General features: G+C 39.0%; 1 protein-coding gene across 3 annotated transcripts in view; it reads right to left on the bottom strand.

Annotated features, from left to right (window-relative positions):
* Window positions 1-932: 932 nt before the first annotated feature.
* Window positions 933-19,598, bottom strand: part of Dram2 (DNA damage regulated autophagy modulator 2) — a 31,152-nt gene continuing 12,486 nt past the window's right edge. For 2 of the 3 annotated variants that reach the window (XM_028889963.2, XM_028889964.2), the window contains 6 exons: window positions 12,261-12,328; window positions 10,694-10,833; window positions 4,938-5,115; window positions 4,118-4,200; window positions 2,765-2,857; window positions 933-2,212 (listed from right to left, as the gene is read on the bottom strand). In XM_028889963.2, the coding sequence (XP_028745796.1) occupies window positions 2,105-2,212; window positions 2,765-2,857; window positions 4,118-4,200; window positions 4,938-5,115; window positions 10,694-10,833; window positions 12,261-12,328 (670 nt within the window). In that variant the 3' untranslated portion in view covers window positions 933-2,104. The remainder of the gene's footprint in view (window positions 2,213-2,764; window positions 2,858-4,117; window positions 4,201-4,937; window positions 5,116-10,693; window positions 10,834-12,260; window positions 12,329-19,598) is intronic. The other variant, XM_028889965.2, reaches the window with a different exon arrangement.

The following is a 19,598-nucleotide window of genomic DNA, read 5'->3' as shown; positions in this document are numbered from 1 at the left end:
CTCCTTTTTTTTCTTTTGTTTTGTTTTGTTTTTTGTTTTTTGAGGCAGGGTTTCACTGTGTAGCTTTGGAGCCTGTCCTGGAACTCACTCTGTAGCCCAGAATAGCCTTGAACTCACAGAGATCTGCCTGCCTCTGCTTCCCGAGTGCTGGGATTAAAGATGTGTGCCACTAATGCCTGGCAGAACAATTTCTTTATTGTATGAACTATATCTCTAAGTTTAATAGTGTGAGAAGGGGTAATTCTAACAAATCTTATGTTTTTCTCTTAACTACCTCCCCCACATTTACCTTCATGAATTTTCTTAACTACCTCCCCCACATTTACCTTCATGAATTTTCACTCTATTACTTTCCTTCTCATCATGGATACTTCATAACTTGACTTACTGGTAGAGAGAAACCACAGGAAAAGATACTTTCCATGTGTGGTTACAGTTCAGTTTTTCAGCAGCATTAATAGCTTTTCATGATTTGTATGTAATTTGTTCTAGTAGTAGCAACAGTCAATCAACATTTACTGAAATGTCACTCTTGTCCACTATTGCTTGGCACAGGTAAATATTCCATTTCTCTATTAGTCTAAGAAATTTCTTCAAAAATAGTTACTAATTTTTGTATTTAACAATTTATAATTGAAGTCTGCAGTTCCACCATATAGACAGTTTACTTGATACATTTAAAACTTTTTATCACTATCTTTTCTTCTGGTCTCATTCCCATCTCTTCTAAAAATATATAAATTGTGTGAGTATTCATCAAAGATTCTTTTACAAACTAGTTAGACTCTAGGTCAACTATTTCCTCCCTTTTAATCTTAGTGGGAATCTAGAAACTATCCTTTATCCACACAGAGACAATACATAAATAAATCTAAATAAAAACTTTACAATAATTTCCATGACGAGAGAAAAAGATTCATATAACACTATTATATCTTAGAGTAGGTTTTTATTTTGGATTTCAGTATCTTCTTCAGATCTAGGTTCTAAAAAGATTAAATTCCAGTAAAAAGGCTAAATATCTACTCAAAACTACTTTTACTAGTAATTATAATTTTCTATAAATGAAAAACAAGCTCCTAGCTGGAGTGTAGAGTAACTTTTATTTGTTATTATTCATATCTACTTTGGTTTACAGACTTTGCAATCTTATTTAGGAACATTAACCATCATTTGTGTATTATCTACTATCACATTCATTTCTTTATTGTGTGTGCATGTGCACATGGAGGTCAGAGAATAACAGTCAGAGGAGTCATTTCCTCCTTTCCACTCTTCGGGTCCCATGTATTGAATTCTGGTCGTCAGGCTGCCAATGTCACCAGCCATTAATGTTTATTTTTTATAAAGAACAAGATAGTGGCGTGTTTGCAACAATACTTCTTTCTTTCACTGGTAATTAAAAATCTAATCTCAGAGACCAGACTATGAAATTATTGCAAGCACATATGATAGATCTGTTAGTATTCATGTGTCCAGAATCAAATAAATACTCACTGACTTATTTTGTGCAAAACTGAAGCCATCAAAGAACTCATATGAACTCAGGAACTCAGGCCAGCTCTTATTTACTGGGGGGGGGGGGGGGGGCGATATTATACAACAACAACAGTATGACACATTTTTAAACACTATAAGAAATGTATTAATAAGGTAAAACTTCAACTTCAAACCCTGATTCTAAATGATCTGACTAATGCTGATTATTATGGGTTATGGAAAATGTCTCTCATAAAAGTGCTCCTAACAAAAGATGTTTTTGAAATGACTTACAAAATATTTAAGGCCAGTTTGGTGTACTTCAGTCTGTTTTTCTTCTTCAATAAAATAACAAACACTACAATGGTATTAACCTTTGGTTTTATTTTCTGAGACTAAAAAAAAGAAGTCTAGGCATAAATGTTTTTAGATAATCTTAATGACACCCTTTAAGAAAACTTATCAGATGGCTTATTACATTTCTCCTGATTATCATCTTTCATTAATGTCACTGTCAGCCTTGATTAACTATTTCAAATTTTCAGAGTATAATAAGCAATGTTTGTGCATCTTTCTCAAATCCCTGAGAATCATAGTTATCACAGAAGCATATTTTACCCCTTCATTAAAAGTCTCTGGAAAGCAGTGGTGTTCTTTCATTGGTAACAGGGCAAGGAACAGTGTCATAGAGGGTCAGTCCATGTAAATTGGCTTCCACCTGTAATGTAATTTTCTGGAACAGAAAAGAAAATCATACGGAGAAGTTTGGTGCTTATGAGAGACTATCTCTTCACTATGCTCCACAGGCTCCCTTATGGTGCTTATGAGAGACTATCTCTTCACTATGCTCCACAGGCTCCCTTATGCAGTCAGAGATAAAAACTGAGCTAACGGGGAAGAGGAAGTCACTGCCACAGGCATCATCCTAGCACCAATGAAATGGGAAAATTACCCTATTGCCTCACTAAGTTTCCTGTTTTTCTTTTGTAGTTTTTTGTGAAATTATGTGTTAGGGCTGGGCCTATGTGAATGCACCAGATTATAGAAGTCTATCAAATAATTTCTTCAGATATGCTTTGCAATTCCATTATCAAGGCTGAAATTTACTTGCAACACACTACTTCCTCAAATCCAGAAATAATTTCACCAGGAGTTACTCTTCTATCACTGTCTCTGGTACCAGATTTTAAACTGCTCATTTTCAAAAAGGGCAGGGAATCTGCCAATGACATATCCTGCTATTCCATATGAAGTTTTACTGAAGAAAATTGAAACTATTTTTTACCTGAAAATCACGAATGTAAGTCAGGAAAAATCCGAAGAAGGAAAATGACATAGACCATTCTGCTGCAGTAGTGACCATGTGAAGCACATAACCCTTGAGTCAAGGAGGAAAAACAGGATAGTTCTGTGAAGTTTTATTCATAATTATTCAAATAATCTATAGTATTTTTCAAATTAAGCCACATCAAATTCTTATAGGCCAATCTTCCCTCTGAAAATCAACCTTTGAGTTTTGAATGTGTTTTGAGAATTGCAGTAGCTGTTAGGAATATACCTCCTAAACCATACTAGATGTCTGAGTTTCACTTAGAACAAATATAATTTCCATTAAATAACCAAAACAAAACAGAATCTACACTGTACAACCAAGGAGTTACTTCTTCCCCCTGAGCCATAAGATTCATAAATCAACACATGTAATCCTTACACTTAGGAGGCTGAGGGAAGATCACAAATTTAATGTCAGCTAGACCAGACCACAGAGTGGAATTAAATACCACCCCGCTCCCCCACCAAACAATAAGTTGTGCCTAGCTTTTACAAGACCCTTGGTTTGATGCTCAACACTGTAAGTCTTTAAAAAGTATATTTGGAGGGGGTCTGGGGAGATGCTCAGTTGGTAGTGCTTGTTGTGTAAATGTGAGGACCTTCACTCTCTCATCAGAATCACACAAAAAGCCAGTGTGATGGGGCATGTGTCTGAGACCCTAGAACCAAGGAGGTGGAACCAGGCAGATTGTTGGAGGTGGTGGCCAGACACCACAGCCACATCAGTGACCTCTAGGCCAGCGAAATACTCTGTCTCAAAAAACAAGCTGTATAGCACCTGAGGAATGACACCTGAGATTGTCCTCTGGCTTTCAGGTGTGTACACACATGTGCAAGTATACACACACACACACACACACACACACACACACACACACACACACACAAAGTGCATGAGTGTGAATGTATCTGCATAAAATTCATAAAAATGACACTAGGAAAAGTTCAAGAATACTCACTATAAACTTCCATAAGGATTATTTTTAGAGATTGTATACTAACTTATAACATATGATACAGGGTTGAAGAGATGGCTCAGTGGTTAGAATGCTTGCTGCTCTTCCAGAGGAACCAAATTTGGCTCCCAGCTCCCATGTTGGGCAGTTCCTATTTGCATGTAAATATAGCTCAAAGGGATCCAACGCCCTCTTCTGGTCTGTGTAGGCATCCATGCATACATGACATACAGATACACACAAATAAAGATAAATTTAAAATGAAAATAAATCCTTAAAAAAAAAATCACACACACACACACACACACACACACACACACACACACACTTTATAAACTTTAAGCTCTTACTTTGTCCTCAGGGTTCCAGTGCAGTTTCTGTACTACATCAGCACCAAAATCACTACTGTACAAAACTGATGAGCAAGTCAGCACTATAAAAAAGTCAAGGAAGAATCTCAGAGACCTGAAGGTTTAAACTTGTAAATCCTAACCCCCCCCCCAAAAAAAAATCACTTTAAAGGCTAGCTTACACATTTGTTGCTATGGTGCAACTCTATTCCTGTAAAGAATTAATGTCACATGGCAGTATTAAAACTAAAGATCTATTCAGAGGGCCCCCAGGAAATGATTTACACCATCACACCCTTCCTGCTTTGATCAAAAACTAGCAGCTCTACCATAAATTTCCACTGAATAATTTTCTCAAGTGAGCATAACAACTCTTCCTTGATTTCTCTGAAATATGACTATGCTAAACATGATTTTTGTTCCTGGCTCAATTACTTAACTTCCGTCTAAATTTCTTGAGTAAGTCTTTAGCCTAGAGTGACTTTAGAGGGGTGTGGGGTGCCGGAGTAATGCCTCAGCAGTTAAAACACATACATGCTGCTTTTGCAGAGGACCGAGTTCTGATTCCCAGCACCCACATGGTGTCTCACAACCATCCGTAAGTTCAATTCCACGGTATTTGACACCCTCTTTGGATACTGGTTGCTACTAGGTTTACACACGGCGCACATACGTACATGTAGGTAAAAACCCACACACATAAAATAATCTAAAGATATTACAATTAACAACCTGGTACTTACACTGCACCAGTTGTACTCACTTGTCTTGTCATTCTATTCTCTTTGAATAGCAAACCACACTTTACAACAAAGGATACTGCTAAGTGCACTTACTCCACACCAGATAACCAGCAGCAGTCTGACCCAGAAGACTTGTTTGCTGTGAATTTTAGGTTGCATTTGGTAGGAAAGTATGGTCTGAACAAACATGTATAATGAACCCATACCAAAGGCAAGCACACCTCCACATACATGTGCAACAAATAGTGTTGATTTCTGAGAAGCAGAAAAACGAAGTCAGTCAACGAGAGAAACTCACAACACATCAACAACATATCATTTAAAAGCACAAGCCACATAATTCAATAGGGTCAAGTGGGGAAGCTCTGTGGATTTCACAAATTACTTCTCCAAAGCACTGGAAGATTATAATGAAACCAGATGACTTCACTTGCCAACAATAAAAATGGAAACAAGTATCCATGTATTTTGTTTTGTTTTGTTTTACTTACTTAACATTTTTATTGGGTCCTATTAAGTGTCAAATACTTTTTAAAGCCATTCATATGCAAATGAATGAAATAGACACATAGCCCTCACAGTTTATAGTTTGGTAAAGGTACATAAAAACAAACAATAAACTTCAGAAATAAGGACATCCCATAGTAAGGTACAAAATGGCAATAATAATAGAAAAAAGCAAGTAGGTTAAAGAGCAGAGAGCTAGGCACATCTGGGGAAGAGAGTTTAAATTTAAATGTAATTTAAGGCCTTCATGGCTCAAGTTTGTTATTGATTATGCCATAGGGATTATTATTAGTTTGTATTGATTATTCCAAAGGGATTATTGTAAGTTACAATGTTTTCACCTTATTTATTTACATTCAATTTCTAACATCATATGTTCCATCTGTTTAAAAGTGACAACTGTCAACCTCAAATTTCTACAATCAAATTTTTAAATCAAATTTTGGTTGAATCATTGTTTTTGTTTTGTTTTAATTGGTGGTGTTTGTGCTTCCCTTGGTAGAAAAGGCACAACCAATACTTGGCACCAAGGGAGCATAATCACTAAGAAAACAAAGGAAGGGCAGGGTTCGGGTTCCTTCTTTTACATCAGCTGTATAATCCACAAATCCAATTGATCTTGTATCTCTCAAATGATTGCTACAACTGATTCTCAATGTACAGAAATCAGAGATTTTGATTTCTCAAAGGTACCAGTTTCTTTTCTCTGTGAGAGTGAGCTAGTTGCTTGAAGTTTTACTTATTGTATCTGATAAAGCTAAATACAAGACATGGCCCAATCAATGTCAGTACACAGTTCCTTAACAAAATCCTTGAATTAAAGGCAAAAAGGAAAAGAGGGAAAGTATTTGTTGTATTAAAAACTGAAATGGAGGTGTATAAAATTAAATGAAAACAGGGAAGAAAGAGAAAGGTGAGGGACAACTAACACTAACAGCAACTTGAGGGGCCTTACAGAAACCTTCTACAGTAGAAGCTTCTTAAAATACATACATATGCCGGGCGGTGGTGGCGCACGCCTTTAATCCCAGCACTGGGGGGGAGGGGGGGCAGAGCCAGGCGGATCTCTGTGAGTTCGAGGCCAGCCTGGACTACCAAGTAAGTTCCAGGAAAAGGTGCAAAGCTACACAGAGAAACCCTGTCTCGAAAAACCAAAAAAAAAAAAAAAAAAAAAAAAAAAAAAAAACAAAAAAAAACCCCATATATATAAGAAAGAAATCTAAATGGAATCACCAAATAACAGAGGGAGACAAAGCCCCAAGAAAACATCACTTGCCATCAAGTAAAATCTCCAGTGCCAGGAAAGGTTTACATCTAATTGAGTTGTTGGCCAAAGGGGCCCCATGAGAACCCCCAAACCACTCAGGCTATTACCAAAGCAATCCACAAACTGATGGTAAGGCCCTATTGCTGAAGACAACGCCTACAAGTCTCACTGAACATGGAGAAGCCATGCTGTTACCTAACTAGAGCCTTTACACCTACTGACTAATGTTCATGCTACTGAATAGTATTCTGCATGCTACCTAAGGAGAGACATAAATACTAATCCAGCTGCAAACTCTTCATTCTACAACGGTGACCTGCCTGCAAGATACACTGGTTCAATAGTGGAACAAAAGTTCTAGGAGTAATCAACCACTAGCTGATTGGATTTAAGGCCCACTTTATGAGATAGAACCCATGCTTGACACTGCTTGGGTGGCCAAGATTCTGAGAATAGGTAGGTCATGGACCTAGGGGAAAACCAAATACTACTGCTCTACTAAAGGGACATAGCAATAAAAATGACTCTTTATGACATTCTGCTATATTCATAGGTCAGTGTTTCACTCAGCTACAATCAGAGAAGCTTCCTCCTGCAGGAGATGGGAATGAATATTGAGACCCATAGTTGGACAATATGCAGAGAGTAAGAGACCTTGGAACACTAAGTCCCAAATGAAATGTCTTCATCAAATCCCTTCCCTCCGGTCAGGGAACTATGTAGACGAGGAGATAGAAAGAACATTAAAGCCTGTGGGGATATAAGAAATCAAGGAAATGGTGCTTTCCAGACACAACAGAACTGACACACACAGCAACTCACAGACTAGCAATGTGCATGGGGTCTGCACAGGTCCAAGCCAGATGGGGTTCCAGCACTGAGAGGGGAAGTAGACTTGTGCCCCCATCCTTAACCAGAAAGCTATCTCAAATTAACAACTGTTTACAAAAGAAAAATTAATTTTCTCCAATGGAGTTTCAGTGGAGTCTCTGCTAGGTATACAAAGCACACTTAAGGGCAGGCCCCATGCTCAGCAGTAGATGACCAACACAAAACAAACATCATGGTATTTTGGAGATTTTTTTGTTTCATAATGCTTTGTTTGGACATTTTTTTACCATACTGGTCTTTTGTTTATGTTATGGTTACCAATTTTGTGTTTAAATGAGTTTTGTGTGTTCAAATGGTACTTGTGTGTACGTGTGTGTGTTTCTCCTACTTTTTCTGATTCTTTGCTTGTTTTATTCTGGTTCATTTGTTTTTTGTTTTGCCTATTTGTTTTCTACAGAAAGAAAGAAGGTGTGGAGTTAGAGAGCTGGATGGGTGGAGAGGTGGGGAGGATCTGGGAGGAGATGAGGGAGGGGAAATTGTGACTAGAATATATTGTATAAAAAGAAAATTATTTTCAATTTTGAAAAGTTCAACAATATACATGAGAAGTTTTCAGCTTATTTGTATAAATAAACTAGATATTAAAAAACAAACTTGCAGCTTATTATATCTAGTTTCATAATTTTAGAAATTGGGAAACAAAGGAAAAAGAGCTTAAGGTTACTGAAGACTGTTGGGATGAGACAAAAAAGCTCTGGACTAGCCAGTTGTATAGAAGACTATGAAAGAACTGGGTGGTGGTGGTGCATGCCTTTAATCCCAGCACTTGGGAGGCAGAGCCAGGCGGATCTCTGTGAGTTCGAGGCCAGCCTGGTCTACAGAGTGAGATCCAGGACAGGCACCAAAACTACCCAGAGAAACCCTGTCTCAAAAAACAAAAATAACAACAACAACAAAAAAAAAACACAACAAAAACAAAAAGAAGAGCATGAAAGAGAATCAACCCTACTAATACTTTGACTTTGAGAGATTTTCTTTTTGAGGCTATCCAATTCATGGTATTTCATATGACAACCCTAGAAAGCTAAACCATATCTCCCTGTTTACCAGTCTCTTCCAAACCTCCTGAAGGATAAATCTCCCAAAAGGGAAACAATCTTGTAAGTGGACACTGAGGCCTCTTACTACTCACTATCCATTTTGCTGAATATTACATACACACTGTTCAAAGGCATTCAATTTATTATTTTCAAGGACCACATTCTAATAATTGTTGGGCTTCCCCTTGAATATAAGCAAGCATATGATAAGAGATCTTTCCCCCTACCTTTTCAGTACTTTCAGTGTTTTTCAAAAAGTTCCTAAATAACTAATGAGAGCTTGCCTGCACTAAGTAGTGTGCTAGGTGCTGGAGTTACAGTGGTGAGCAAACCACTGCACTTATAATTAGTGAGACATACACCAAAAATAATAATAATAAAAAAATAGGAAAATGGAAACTACTGATTAAAAGAAATAACTAGACCCCAGTAAGAAGTATAAAGGAGAGCTCTCCTCTCCTCCCCTCCCCTCCCCTCCCCTCCCCTCCCCTCCTCAGAATATATTGCAGTAGAAACTAAGGAAAAAGATTTCCTTGGAAAATGAAGTCTACACTGAGGTCTAGATCTTAGGATTGAGGCTTGTAGCATGCTCAAGCACCTATGTAAAGGAGTCAAATAAACCTGCTTTATTTAAGGAACAACAACAAAATAGGCCAGCATTATACACAGTGGCGACGTTAAGAACACAGTGATACAAAAATGAGGCTAGAGAACCAGATTAGAGAGGACTTTTAATCAGATTAAATATCTGAGTTTATCAAGTTATTCTTTCTTAACATAAATTCTTTGGAGCTTTAAGCAAGACAACAGAGAATCTTTGTTTTTGTTTTTGTTTTTTGTTTTTTTTTTTTTTGAGAATTGAGTACAGGAAAATAAGAGTGAATATAGATGAACAATTCCTTCAAAAGTAATCGGCAGGAAAGGAAGGAGAAATGAAAATAATGAGAAGCAGAAGCATCTAAGAAATATTTATGAGGGAAATCAGTAAGTCATCACCATATTCAAAATAGTGCTAAACTCTCCTCCAAGAACCTCCCCTAAAACATTATAAAGGAGGATAAAAGATAGGTGATAATATTCACCACTTTAAGTGGCAAGACCTTACATAGGGAAGAAGGGGAGCAGGTGGATATTTGGGTGATGCTAGTATCTACTGTGGTGACATTTTGTTTGTGCTCTAACAAATAAAGCTGGAGATCAGAGGGCAGAGCTAGCCACTAGGTAACCACAGAGGCCAAGCAGTGGTGGCACACACCTTTAATCCCAGCACTAGGGAGGTGGAGACAGGAGTGACATGACTGGGCAGAGAGAGGAATATAAGATGGGAGGGACAGGAGCCCCACCCTTTCAGGCTGAGAAGCTGGTGAGGTAAGAAGTGGCTGTGGCTTGCTCCACTGTCTCTCTGATCTTTCAGCATTTACCCTGATATCTGACTCTGAGTTTTTATTAATAACATCAATTAGGATTCGAGGTAAAGTCTATGGACAAAGAGGCCAGAAAGAAAGTCATGAGTAAAAGTCAGAATGTTCAAGATGTCCAAAGTTGAAGGAGGAGGTATAATCAAGAGAGTGATCTGATCCGAAATGATAAAGCCAAGAGGACTGGTATGGTGATGTGAATTAGAATGAATCAGAAAACAAAACACAAAGTTTAGATTCACAATGTGTCACATATAATGTATATCAGTTCTGTCTGATCTTGAGGTAACCTCCAACAAAGTATAATGAAGTCCGTCTATCCTGACTGTATTGACAAATAGTTCTAAGTATTTATGTTTGTTCAGATCACTGAATATGAGTTACTCTAATAGTGAAAGTAGCTGTTTCTAAAATGGTCAAATACATCTTAATTCTGTTAGGTGAAGAGGCAGGAGTAGCATGTGACTGAACAGCTTGGCTTTTCATTTTACCACAGACACCCAAGCATTTCAGGAAAATACCCATGCTTGGTTAAAAAACAAACCTGGCCGGGCGGTGGTGGCACACGCCTTTAATCCCAGCACTCGGGAGGCAGAGCCAGGAGGATCTCTGTGAGTTCGAGGCCAGCCTGGGCTACCAAGTGAGTTCCAGGAAAGGTGCAAAGCTACACAGAGAAACCCTGTCTCAAAAAAAAAAAAAAAAAAACAAACCTGGAAATTTGCCACAACAGAAAGTCCTAAACAACTGAGTATCCCGAGGACAAGGCCAGCTTTGTTGAATTTGATGATAAGGTTCTCTTCAGGATTAAGTGCATGAACTTGTTTGTAACGAACATATATGGTAGCAATACCTGGGAAAAGAGAATTTGAAAAACAACGAAGTAATAAGTAACCAGGGGAATAAAATTCCAGAGAAGAGGTCACAAAGGTCAGCTGCTATCCAGAAACACAGTTTGTCCTTTGAACATTAACTTGAAAGGAGAACACAAAAACAAGTGTAGATTCTTTTATAGTCATACCATAGAACTACTTGAATCTCTGTACACCTGAGCAAGACATTTGCCTTTCCTGGGCCTCATGTCTATAGCTATTTAGTATAAAACTTTGAAAATAAGTTTGATGTCTTTTGAAAAAAGCTCTTATGACATTCTTATTAAACCCATAATATTTTTAGGTTCAGCATCAAAATCAACAGTAGAATCCAGATGAGACATGCATAGATAAAACAAATAAAAAGCTTCCCTCCTCATTTCTGTACTGTTTTAGTTCAGGTTACCATAGGCGGGCTCATGTAGGCACAACAGTCAGTTACACAAAAAGATAGAGGCTGCTTTACATACTCTTGTTTCAAGAAAGGGCCAATCAAATGTTCTATTGCAGAGTTATTGCCAAAAAACTCAGGAGTATAATAAATACGACAGATACATGCTTTGTGGATATGTTTCTGAAGAGTGTAAAGAGAAAACATATTTTTATGAATTATTTTTCTTCTATTTTTCAATGTTCTGCTACATTTATTTATTTATTTTGTGTGTGTGTGCCACTAGACAGTCTTTGGGAGCTGATTCTCTCCTTCCCCCAGGTAGGTTCTGGGGATCGAACTCAAGGTCATCAGGCTCAGTAGCAAGTACCTTTACCTCCTGAGCCATCTCACCAGTCCTAATTTCTTTTTTCACACAAGAAAATAGTATGTACTGAATTGACAGATGAAATTATTCTAAATGACCAAATTTGATGATAAAATATTTTGCTAAATTAATAATAATATGGCTCACAAAAGAGCTTGAATATAATCTACTACAGTAAATTCCATGGCATTAGAATATTAATCAAAAGTGAAAACATAATTCCATGTCTACTTTTAAACTGTTTTTCATGAGAGAACTTAGTAGTTGTCAGTTTTTCCTACAGTTCTTGATTTCACACTGGTTGTTCAAGAAGTCTATCTAAGAGGTCCAAAGGAAGGTCTGGTTGTGTTTGGAACCTTCATTTAGATAAGAAGTCAAATAACCAAAGATAGTTCTTCAGAGTGTATTTCTATAGTTTGGCATTTCTACCTTTTTTTTTTTTTTTCTTGGAAGGCAGAAATGCTTACCACTATATAAGCAAGAGTTTTCTTTCTTTCTTTTTTTTAAGAACATAACTACAATCCATAATTTAGTAGTAACACATTCTCAACTATAAATAGAAAGTAAGCAGTGATATAATTTTTAAAGAAGAAAACAACAATTTGACTATTCATTTGAGGGCTAAAACCATTCTCATTGCTATTACTTACCTAAAACTGCAGCAATATTTAGCATTATTCCAAAGAGGCATCTTTCTGGAGCTACTGTACCAGTGTCACTGGAAGACAAAAAGAAAGTCTGTAGGCTTCTTACACTAAATATCCTACCATACATAACAAGGGCTATTTAAAACCCTTTATCTTTTAAAAGCCCCTCAACTTGACTCATATATTTATAAGGAGAAAATAATTTGAGTTTATAAATATCTGTCTACCCTTTTTCTATTATTTCAGATCTTTTTATTTCCACATAGCAGAAATCAACAGAAACCAATTTAAAAAAGGATCATTCTTAATATGTTAAATGCACATTCTGCACTTATCCAAAATTAGGCACAAATATATCAATGCATCAGCCTCACCAGAATATTCTGTAAGCAGCACTGGCCCTTTCATGGCTCTTGTCTCCTTGTACCTGTAGTTGATTGCCTATACTTCAATTAACGCCTGTTCATCAACTGATCATTAAAAATATTTATCAAACACCATTCATCAGTTATTGTCCTACAGTTAGGTTTTTACTGCTGTGTAGAGACACAATGGCCAACTCTTAGAAAAGCATTTAATTGGAGCTGGCTTACAGGTTCAGAGGTTCAGTTCATTATCATCATGGCAGGAAGCATGGCAGCATGCAGGCAGACATGGTGTTGGAGAAGGAGCCAAGGATTTTACATCTGGATCAGCAGGCAACAGGAAGAAGAGAGTGACACTAGGCCTGGCTTGAGATTCTGAAACCCCAAAGCCCACCCCTGTTGACACACTTCCATCAACAAGGCCACGCCTCCTAGAAGTGCCACTCCCTATGGGCCTATGGGGGCCATTTTCATTTATACCACTGTAGTTATCATTTCTGGGACAGGAATAGAGAGGATAAAAAAGTCTAACAAAACCTCTACCCTCATGGAACTCACATTCAGGACCCATTTTGAGCATCTTCTTACTTTTAACCTTTGACCAGTCCTCTAGTAAACCATAACTGATGACACTCTGTCCAGGATCCTCAAAACCACTTACTACAATGCATTTCAACAGATCTTTTTACACTCTTATCCTCTAGGGCACTGTGGACTACTGCATAGACCAAGATAGAAACAAACCATTTAAAAACTGTAAATCTTTCAATACATTCTTTTATCTCCTTAACACTATTTTTACATCTGCTAATTGGAACTATTCATTCATTCCCAGCTTTGCTGGATCAACACAAGGAAGAAATAAAATGTGAGGTAATGCATGTAAACTGTCCAGCAGAGAAGAGACATCCAATAAGTATTACTGCCTTTCCTTTCTCTAAAACTACTACAAAGATTAAAAAGACAAAGTTGTTAGTCTTGAAATAAAGTATTACAGACTATTACTGTCCTGATATATTGGCCATTATTGCACCTTTAGGGATATCTTTGCATTTTGGTCATTGTTGTAGTTTGCAGGCATCACAACTGGGTAGGACTATTGATTGCTTTTCTCCTTTTGCAGCTTGCACAGCACATTCTAGTACTATGAAAGGAGGAGGCTTCCAGGTCAGATTCTGTATCTAAAGTGCATGGGTCTTCAGCAATAGGGACTCACCTTCACATTCTGTGAGGCAATCAAGAGCAACAGCAATAGTTTGTGCTCTTTGGGGAGTTGCTTGGAATCCCCTGACCAACAACACAAAGGAAGGTTCTCATGCCTATACTTGGTTTTTTTTTTTTTTTATTTTACAATACTATTCAGTTCTACATAATAGCCATAGATTCCCTTGTTTTCTCCCTTCCTGCCCCCCTCCCCCTCCCCCCAGCCCACCCCCCATTCCCACCTCCTCCAGATCAAGGTCTCCCCCGAGGACTGGGATCGACCTGATAAGACTCAGTCCAGGCAGGTCCAGTCCCCTCCTCCCAGATTGAGTCAAGCGTCCCTGCATAAGTCCCAGGTTTCAAACAGCTAACTCATGCAACGAGCCCAGGACCTGGTAGCACTGCCTAGATGCCTCCCAAACAGATCAAGCCAATCGACTGTCTCACCTATTCAGAGGGCCTGATCCAGTTGGGGGCCCCTCAGCCTTTGGTTCATAGTTCATGTATGTCCATTCATTTGGTTATTTGTTCCTGTGCTTTATCCAACCTTGGTTTCAACAATTCTCGCTCATATAAACCCTCCTCTTTCTCACTAATTAGACTCCCAGCGCTCCACCAGGGGCCTAGCCGTGGATGTCTGTATCCAGATTCCTCAGTCCTTGGATGGGGTTTATGGCACAACTATTATTAGGGTGTTTGGCCATCCCATCACCAGAGTAGGTCAGTCCCGGCTGTCTCTCGACCATTGCCAGCAGTCTTTTGTGGGGGTATCTTTGTGGATTTCTATGGGCCTCTTTAGCTCTTTGTTTTCTCATGTGGTCTTCATTTACCATGGTCTCCTATTCCTTGTTCTCCCTCTCTTTTCTTGATCCAGCTGGAATCTCCCGCTCTCTTTCTCTCGACCCTCACCTTTCATTGCTCCCACTCATGTCCAGGCTGTTCATGTAGATCTCATCCATTTCTCCGTGTCTTTCTTGGGGTCCTGTTTTTCAGGTAGCCTCACTGGTGATGTGAGTAGCAGTCCAGTCATCCTTGTTCCACATCTAGCATCTTCCTATGAGTGAGTACATACCATATTTGTCTTTCTGAGCCTGGGTTACCTCACTCAGGATGATTTTTTCTAGATCCATCCATTTGTCTGCAAACCTCATGATGTCATTGTTTTTCTCTGCTGAGTAGTATTCCATTGTGTAAATGTGCCACAATTTATTTATTCATTCTTCAGTTGAAGGGACTTCCTGAATCTGTCAGCTCTTTCTATACTTGGGTTTTTGCTAGGTAGTCTATGGCTATTGCAGGGAGAATTCTATCATTCCATGTGGCTAATTTTCATTTAAACTGCAGATTGGTATACACACACAGATTAATATATATATATTAATATATTATATGTAAGTTCAGATAAACATAGACTAATATGAGTCCATATGGCTTTTTCAAACATCTACAAAGTTATTTATTTTTCCTCCCCTCTCTTCTCTGTATTGCTCCCATACCATTTTTTCCTTTTTCCTGCTTCCCAGGACCTGTATCTTGCTACTCCCCTCTCTCGAGCTCCTTCCTTTCCATCCATAGTCCCTTTTTACTTTCTTGGTTTCTGCAATTGCTCCAGAATATACTCACATCTGAAGATTCAGAGCTAGGAATGGCAGATGAGAGAGAACATGCAGCATTTTTTTCTGGGTCAGGATTACCTAACTCAATATAGCCTTTTCTGGCTTGATCCATTTACCTGAACATTTCATAATTTCATTTTTCATTACAGCTTAAGAGTATTTTATTGTGTATTTGTACTACGTTTTCACTATCCATCTATTCATCAATGGAAGGGCATTTAGGTTGCTTCCATTTCCTAGCTTCTGTGAATAAACTTAATGAATATGACTGAGCAAGTATCGGAGGAGCAGGATGTCAAATCCTTGAGCAATAAGCCAAGGAGTGGTACAGCTGGGTCACATAGTAGATTTATTTTTAGCTTTGTAAGAATTCTATACATTGTTTTTGCAGTCTCATAAATAGTAAATAAAGGTTCGCCTTTCCCTACATCCTTGCTAGCATTTGTTGTCAGTTGTTCTTAGCCATTTTGTAGCTGGAGTTTTCCTGCCTTGCCCACAGTCAGGACAAACCTCTGTCACCCCCCAGTCCCACAGTCACTCAGACCCAACCAAGTAAACACAGAGACTTATATTGCTTACAAACTGTATGGCCGTGGCAGGCTTCTTGTTAACTGTTCTTATATCTTAAAGTAACCCATTTCTACAAATCTATACCTTGCCACGTGGCTCGTGGCTTACCAGCATCTTCACATGCTGCTTGTCCTGGCAGTGGCTGGCAGTGACTCCTGCCTTCCTGTTCTTTTATTTCTCCTCTCTGTTAGTCCCGCCTATACTTCCTGCCTAGCCACAACCAATCAGGTTTTATTTATTGACCAATCAGAGCAACTTGACATACAGACCATCCCCCAGTACAGCCAAGTGCAGACCATCTCAGACACCTGCACTCAGGCCCATGGTCCTAATCATCCTCTATGCAGACCTGCTGGGTAACGCCACAAGGAACCCAAGAAGGGCTCCCACAGGACATACATTAACATCCCACAGCAGTCTTTGGGATTTTTAACTGCAGAAAGATATTTGATTGTAAAGACTGCTCAGTTAAATCAATGTGTATATTTTAAAGGTATTTCAATTTTGAAATTTATGTCTAAGGATGCCAGGACAAGCAGCATGTGAAGATGCTGGTAAGCCACGAGCCACATGGCAAGGTATAGATTTGTAGAAATGGGTTACTTTAAGATATAAGAACAGTTAACAAGAAGCCTGCCACGGCCATACAGTTTGTAAGCAATATAAGTCTCTGTGTTTACTTGGTTGGGTCTGAGTGACTGTGGGACTGGGGGGTGACAGAGGTTTGTCCTGACTGTGGGCAAGGCAGGAAAACTCCAGCTACAAATGGCGCCCAAAGTGGGGCAAGAGTTTCTACCTAAAACCTGAGAAAAGATTCTAAAATGGAGCTAAAAACAGCTTCCTAATTGTGTCTCTCAAATGAGTGGCAGCTGCCGGTTTGAGCTACTGGCAGGTTCCTAGTGTGTGTGCTCGACCTGCAGTATGGCGGGAATGAGGCCTCTGCAAGTGGCACATTAAGCTGTGTGGTGGATTTAGCCTTTGCTAGTACAAAACAAAAAAGGTTTCTGGGCTACACGCTGCTTGGATAAAAGCATAGACCCTCAATAGCTCCCAGAGCTGGCGGTGAATGTACCACCGCCATGTTGGGAAGCTGAGGTGGGCGGAGCCAGCAGCCATAGCACCGTTTTATTCTTACAAATGCTGCAGTTTAAAGCAATAGATTCACAATAAGACAGATTCAGATGGAACAAGACTTTAAATGCTTTACAATGTGAGTAAAAATGTACATAGGCTTGGAAGAGAGAGGAAAAGGAACATAGACAGTTATATAAAGAAATAGAAAGTTTTAAAATAATAAAGTCTTTAAAGAGAAAGTAAAAGTAATATAAAAAATAAGCCACGTAAAGATGGATATCACACAGAGAGTCTGGATTATATTGTCTTTGGGATTTTTAACTGCAGAAAGATATTTGATTGTAAAGACTGCTCAGTTAAATCAATGTGTATATTTTAAAGGTATTTCAATTTTGAAATTTATGTCTAAGGATGTTTTGCTTTGGAAAGGAGACTCTGCTTTTGTTCCCACAGAAAGCCAGAGGTTATGGATTTGTTCCAGATTAAGATACATCAGGTTTGACCAGCCAAGACCACCTGAAAGGTCTCCGATGACACCATGGCCCAGATGATCCAACATCCAGAATCGTTTCAAGGCAACTGGCTCAGACGATACTGTCTCACGGACTACTCCATGATCCTAAAATTTTCTTTGTGTCCCCATAAGATACAGCGCCCCCCTTCAGCAGGAAGTAGTAAGAGAAGCTACGCCCAAATTCCCAAATATACCAAGCTGACTTTGGGGGATGTGCAAAAGTTAAAACCTTCCTTTTAAAAAAAAAGAAAGGGGAAGTGCTGTGGGATGTTAATGTATGTCCTGTGGGAGCCCTTCTTGGGTTCCTTGTGGCGTTACCCAGCAGGTCTGCATAGAGGATGATTAGGACCATGGGCCTGAGTGCAGGTGTCTGAGATGGTCTGCACTTGGCTGTACTGGGGGATGGTCTGTATGTCAAGTTGCTCTGATTGGTCAATAAATAAAACCTGATTGGTTGTGGCTAGGCAGGAAGTATAGGCGGGACTAACAGAGAGGAGAAATAAAAGAACAGGAAGGCAGGAGTCACTGCTGGAGTTTTCCTGCCTTGCCCACAGTCAGGACAAACCTCTGTCACCCCCCAGTCCCACAATCACTCAGACCCAACCAAGTAAACACAGAGACTTATATTGCTTACAAACTGTATGGCCGTGGCAGGCTTCTTGTTAACTGTTCTTATATCTTAAAGTAACCCATTTCTACAAATCTATACCTTGCCACGTGGCTCGTGGCTTACCAGCATCTTCACATGCTGCTTGTCCTGGCAGTGGCTGGCAGTGACTCCTGCCTTCCTGTTCTTTTATTTCTCCTCTCTGTTAGTCCCGCCTATACTTCCTGCCTAGCCACAACCAATCAGGTTTTATTTATTGACCAATCAGAGCAACTTGACATACAGACCATCCCCCAGTACAGCCAAGTGCAGACCATCTCAGACATCTGCACTCAGGCCCATGGTCCTAATCATCCTCTATGCAGACCAGCTGGGTAACGCCACAAGGAACCCAAGAAGGGCTCCCACAGGACATACATTAACATCCCACAGCACCATTTTGACTGCTGGATGATGAAATCTCAAAGGAGTTTTAATTTGCATTCTCTAATTGCTAAGGATGTTAAGTACTTTTTGAGGTATTTCTTAGCCATTTTTATTTCTTTTGAATTCTGTTCAGATCTATAGCCCATTTTTAACTAGATCATTTTCTTGGCTCTTTATTTTTTTAGTTCTTTGCATATTTTGGATATTAACCCTCTATCAGATGTAGGGCTGGCAAAGATTCGCTCCCACTGTGTGTACTCCTTCCCTGGACTGACTGTTTCCTTTGCCGTACAGCCCAATGGCTGGCACCCCATCTGACGCACACGACTTATAAACTCACTTTGGAAGTGAATTTTGCATTTGCTTATGTCCTTTGGGGCTGTAACTGTTTGGATAGCACTCAAAAACCAAAAGGAAATCCTTCTGCGGAATATTTAGCTTAATTTAGTGCAGATCAAAGAAATGAGTCTCAGTGGAGAATAGGTACAATTTAAATATCTTAGTTTAGAGAAAGAGCTAAGAGTAAGACAGAGCTTTTTATCAGAAAAATAAAAGCAGAAGGAAATGGAGTGGGGGGAGGAGTGTCCAGGGAACTTGGAAAGATCCCAGACAAGACTGACAGAAAACTGAAACACTCAAGACACTCATTAGCTCCTAGGTTACAGAAAGCTCTGAATACAAGAAGATAAGTTTTCAGAAGGGGAAATAAAAATTGCTGACAGGCCCTCATCAATTCAAATATGCACCTTCTTGCAGAGTTACAAGGAATTCGTCTGGCTCCTTTGATTGTATGCTTCTCTAACAAAAGGGTAATTGTCAAAATTACTAGAAATAAACTCCTGAAATCACAAAAAAAATTGTCGTTTTAATGAACATCTCTAAGTGTACCCAATTTGTGTATGACCTTTGTGTGTTATCGCCATTATAGAAACCATAGCCATAAGGTAGCCCTTCTGAAGTCCACTT

This window comes from Peromyscus leucopus, chromosome 6, assembly GCF_004664715.2.
Source record: "Peromyscus leucopus breed LL Stock chromosome 6, UCI_PerLeu_2.1, whole genome shotgun sequence".
NCBI classification, from domain to species: Eukaryota; Metazoa; Chordata; class Mammalia; order Rodentia; family Cricetidae; genus Peromyscus; species Peromyscus leucopus.
Note: the sequence above shows the minus strand (reverse complement) of the source record. Positions and strands in the feature narration are given on the sequence as shown.